This window comes from Ylistrum balloti, unplaced genomic scaffold (genome assembly GCF_031769215.1).
Source record: "Ylistrum balloti isolate Yb309-2 unplaced genomic scaffold, AGI_CSIRO_Ybal_v1 Utg369840, whole genome shotgun sequence".
Lineage (NCBI taxonomy): Eukaryota > Metazoa > Mollusca > Bivalvia > Pectinida > Pectinidae > Ylistrum > Ylistrum balloti.
Window position 1 is genome coordinate 434,506 of NW_026781998.1, and position 3,930 is coordinate 438,435.

Here is a 3,930-nt window from a genome sequence, read left to right on the forward strand (position 1 = left end):
GGTCAAACTTGTTTTCTTATTGTTTGGATTCACTAATGTATTTCATATTCTTATCTTTAACAAGTGATCCCTATTTTTCTCCTTTTTTTAATTTTGAGTTAAGATAAGTTTTGTTTCCATGTCGGTATTTTTTGTCGTTTTTATAACAATAATCACAGTCCTTTCATTATTTTGACACGTGTATTGTCTATCAATTTACAAATGTATATTTGTTGACCATGGAAAAGCAACGTTGGCTAGGTGTATTGGTATTTCCAAAGATTTTTATGGACAAATTGATTATGAAAAATATACATGCAAATAAATTCGTTTCAATAATTTATTAAACAAACAAATATCATTTACATTTATACAATAATACGGAACTCGTTTACAAAATACAACAAACAAAACACAATACATTTAAGATCTACCAACCACACAATAGGTTTCTCATAAAGCATATATACATAGTATATTTCACTCTGACATACGACTTACTGAAGTTAAATGCTTTAACATAAGTGCATTTCTAATTATGTTAGAATCTTGCAAAGATCTAGCCTACTCTCGTATATGTCAGTGTTAAAACACAAGTCCGGACAACCAACAGAATTCGAGATAATCTCATTTAGTCGCAGGAAGCGATAAGCTTATCTGCTTACTTTTTAAAATCAAAAATGTTCTTTAAACTTCACTGATCATTGTACTTTATATACAAAAATAAGTCCGCTCTTTTTGAAGGCATAGTTGGGAACGACACGCCTCTCCATCCTGGTCCACTTTCCTTGGGCCTCTAACTGATCCATCAGAGGTTCGAGTCGGTCCTTGTATTCTGGTACATTGTAAATATATTCTTCTCTCATTACGATCACAACACATCCACCTGTAAAACATAATACCAACGTTGAAGTTGATTTGTTTTGGGGAGTAAGTAGCAATATAATTAATCGATGGAATTAAAACTCCGACTACAAATGAAATTCCTTCTCATTTAGCCAAAATAATTAAATGGAAAATTAAAATTAGCAATTGATTGTTTGTGAAACCAATTTAACTTGCAATATTACCCAATATAAAGTTATTATACCTGTATAGATTTAACTGTAAACATCTAACATGTCACAGTTTATCAACAGAGTACTTAAATATCCACAATAAAATATGCAACTATCATGAGAATTTGGAACTGTACCTGATTTAACAATACGGATAATTTCGTAGAGTGCCTCGCAGGGAATATGGCCATCTCCCATTCCTCCTGATGACGTAACGCAGTTGTAATAACCTGACAGAGAAACAATAAGATTTTTTTAAAAACCGTCTGGACAATAACATATTATCTGTATGTCAATCTCTTCACAACATGAACAAGTGTAAGCGAGATACTTTTCATGTGTGTTCATTTATGTGTGAAAATGTTCATAGCTGCTCTTATACATACCGTCAGGTACCGGAAGCTTTTCTTCTGTCAGGTATTCATTTAAGAATTTTGTGTACACATTCTTAGACTTTGCTACTTCTAACATTCCTTCTGATGGGTCCAGTGCGTGTATGTCGCTAAAGCCTTTTTTAATCAGCTACAACATAGTGAAAACACAAAATATTCACTATTATTTTTTGAAGAAAACAAACAAATGTAGAATGAATAGAGACTATTTTCAAATATCAATTAATTTGAGTTTGGATTGTGATTATGTTGACATGTTTTGGATTATCTTCTTGTCTTTATTGCATGATTAAGGATCATTGCTTTTGTGACATGACCGTTTACATACCAGTGGCTTATTACCTTTTACTAAACCTGGCCAGTTCATCATAACCTTAGACACCTCGAATAATAGAGAGGCGTGATTTATTTATAGACACAAAGAACCAGCGATATCTAAAATTTGACTTTATAATTGTTTCATATAATAGTTTAATAGTTCATATAAAAATATAAATATTATTTAAAGATAACTCTAAACTCAGCAATTAAAATGATATTTATTACTGCCTGTTCACCAATCATAATCATATTTAAAACTAACCTGTTCACCAACGGCCCCAGTTCCTGCTGCCACATCAAGCACCCGCACATTCTCACGGTAATCTTCATTGAAGCAGTGTGCGCATGTCTCCGCGGCCATTGTTGGTCCGTTATATCTTCCAGGAGCAAGGTCCTATAGTTAACATCAAATTGAGAATCAATTTTGAGAATGCCACATAGTGGTGAAAGTGACATGGATATATCATATATATATATGAATTGGATGAAATTAAAACTTAATTGTGGAATATTGTGCACGTAAATTTACGAATAATGGAAAAGGAAGACGTGGTTTAAAAACTGTACACTTTAAGTTAAAATAAAAACTTAAAAAGATACGAGTGGTTTGCTAGTGTTTGACAAGGACATTGGAAATGTTGGTTATACATTGCATGTCAACAATGTTTAACGCATAGAATAATGTACGCAAGTAATACCATGGATTAATTTTAGGATGTTTCTATGAAAAATATATATCTATTGCTAAACATTGGAACTTCATTTAATAATAGCGAAAATACAGCATAAAATCACTATTTTTTTTTCAAACTATTTTGTCACAATATATATATATATCGAACCTTCTCATATTGGTGGGCCCATTTGGAATAGTATTCTTTGATTTCGTGTTTTTCCATGTTGCCATTGAAGACTTTGGCGTTTACGTGGTAGGCAGTGTGATCGTCGGCGCTTAGAGTCTCCATCTTTTTCAAATCTGTTGAGTGAAGGCAAAGGAACAAGAAAGTCTCTGTAAAGAAAGAATGATATATATAAGATTCAGAAAAAATCTTAATGCTTAAATCTGCGTGTTCTTGAAGCTTGGTTTATGTAAATATAAAAAAGCTATCACTGTTAAGTTAAGTAAGATAAGTAAATACTATATTTCTGTTAACCATTCCCCATTTGCTGGAACCGTCAACACAACACGATAACTGTGACTATGTTCTGTGTTAGAATTTTACTTCATGACTGGTGAGAATTAAACGCATGATTACAAAACTAAAGTATGAATGAAATACGAATATATTATGAATTCTGTACTGTTAAGTTCCTGACGTTTTTGACATGAAAATAAAACAGTGTATTTCAAACATCAATTATTTAGTACAGGGAACGTCGAGTAACAAATATTACATCGTATATAGTTTCCATGACTCTATACCTGAAGCTAAAAAGTTGTGTATTGGCGATGAACACTGAGCTGACGTCTAATGTGAAGACAGGTGGCGAATGTGTCGCTGAGGAACCTACTGCTTGGCTTCTACAGTATCTGGTAAAGAGTGACAAGACATATCGGCTTTTTATAGCCTTACCTTTATCCGGTTTCATCCGGTTTCGAACTATTATCTATTCCGACCCCAATTACATGAAAGGAACGTTTCAAAACGTATTCTATATATGATTACATCAAATCAAATAAAGTTCTCTATGAATTTGAAAAACAAAATTGAAAAATGAAAAATAGAAAAAAAAATTAAAGCTGGGATGGAAAGGATAGCCAACAGCATACTCTTAATTATTGCTAAATCTATCATTGTTTGTGTGTGCTTTTCTTTGTGTGTGTTTTTTTTTTTTTTTTTTTTTTTTTTTTTTTTTTTGTTTTTTGTTTCAATGCAAATTTATTTGTTATTAAGTGTTTGATAATGATATTCGACCTAATTCAGTATACATTACAATGTAAAGCACAACAAATATAGATAAATATATTTAGATAGTATACTCTGTGCTGTACTGGAGATATAGATCTTAAATAGAACACCACAGCGTATACGCCGTTGCGTGTAGAGCACTCATGTGCGAGCATTTTTCAAACAATGTAATTCAATGTATTTGTCCAATAAGAGATTCCATGTATTTTCTGTTCGTTCTCAGATTAATGAGTTAGTTTCTACTATAAACAAAAAACGTGGCCAGACGTT

General features: G+C 32.1%; 1 protein-coding gene across 1 annotated transcript; it reads right to left on the minus strand.

The window, feature by feature from the left end:
* Positions 1-680: 680 nt before the first annotated feature.
* On the minus strand, positions 681-2,715 carry LOC132545313 (methyltransferase-like protein 27). Its single transcript, XM_060208991.1, has 5 exons — positions 2,593-2,715; positions 2,013-2,144; positions 1,424-1,559; positions 1,175-1,267; positions 681-865 (listed from the first exon to the last, which is right to left on the minus strand). The coding sequence occupies exons 1-5, from the start codon at positions 2,713-2,715 to the stop codon at positions 681-683; spliced, it is 669 nt and encodes a 222-aa protein (XP_060064974.1).
* Positions 2,716-3,930: the final 1,215 nt, after the last annotated feature.

Excerpts from the sequence above, each read along its gene's own strand:
- LOC132545313 (XM_060208991.1), bottom strand. The coding sequence starts at position 2,715 with ATGGAGACTCTAAGCGCCGACGATCACACTGCCTACCACGTAAACGCC. Across the intron at positions 1,560-2,012 it reads CTGGGGCCGTTGGTGAACAG|CTGATTAAAAAAGGCTTTAG; the intron begins GTTAGTTTTAAA and ends ACTATGTTGTAG. Across the intron at positions 866-1,174 it reads TATCCGTATTGTTAAATCAG|GTGGATGTGTTGTGATCGTA; the intron begins GTACAGTTCCAA and ends TATGTTTTACAG.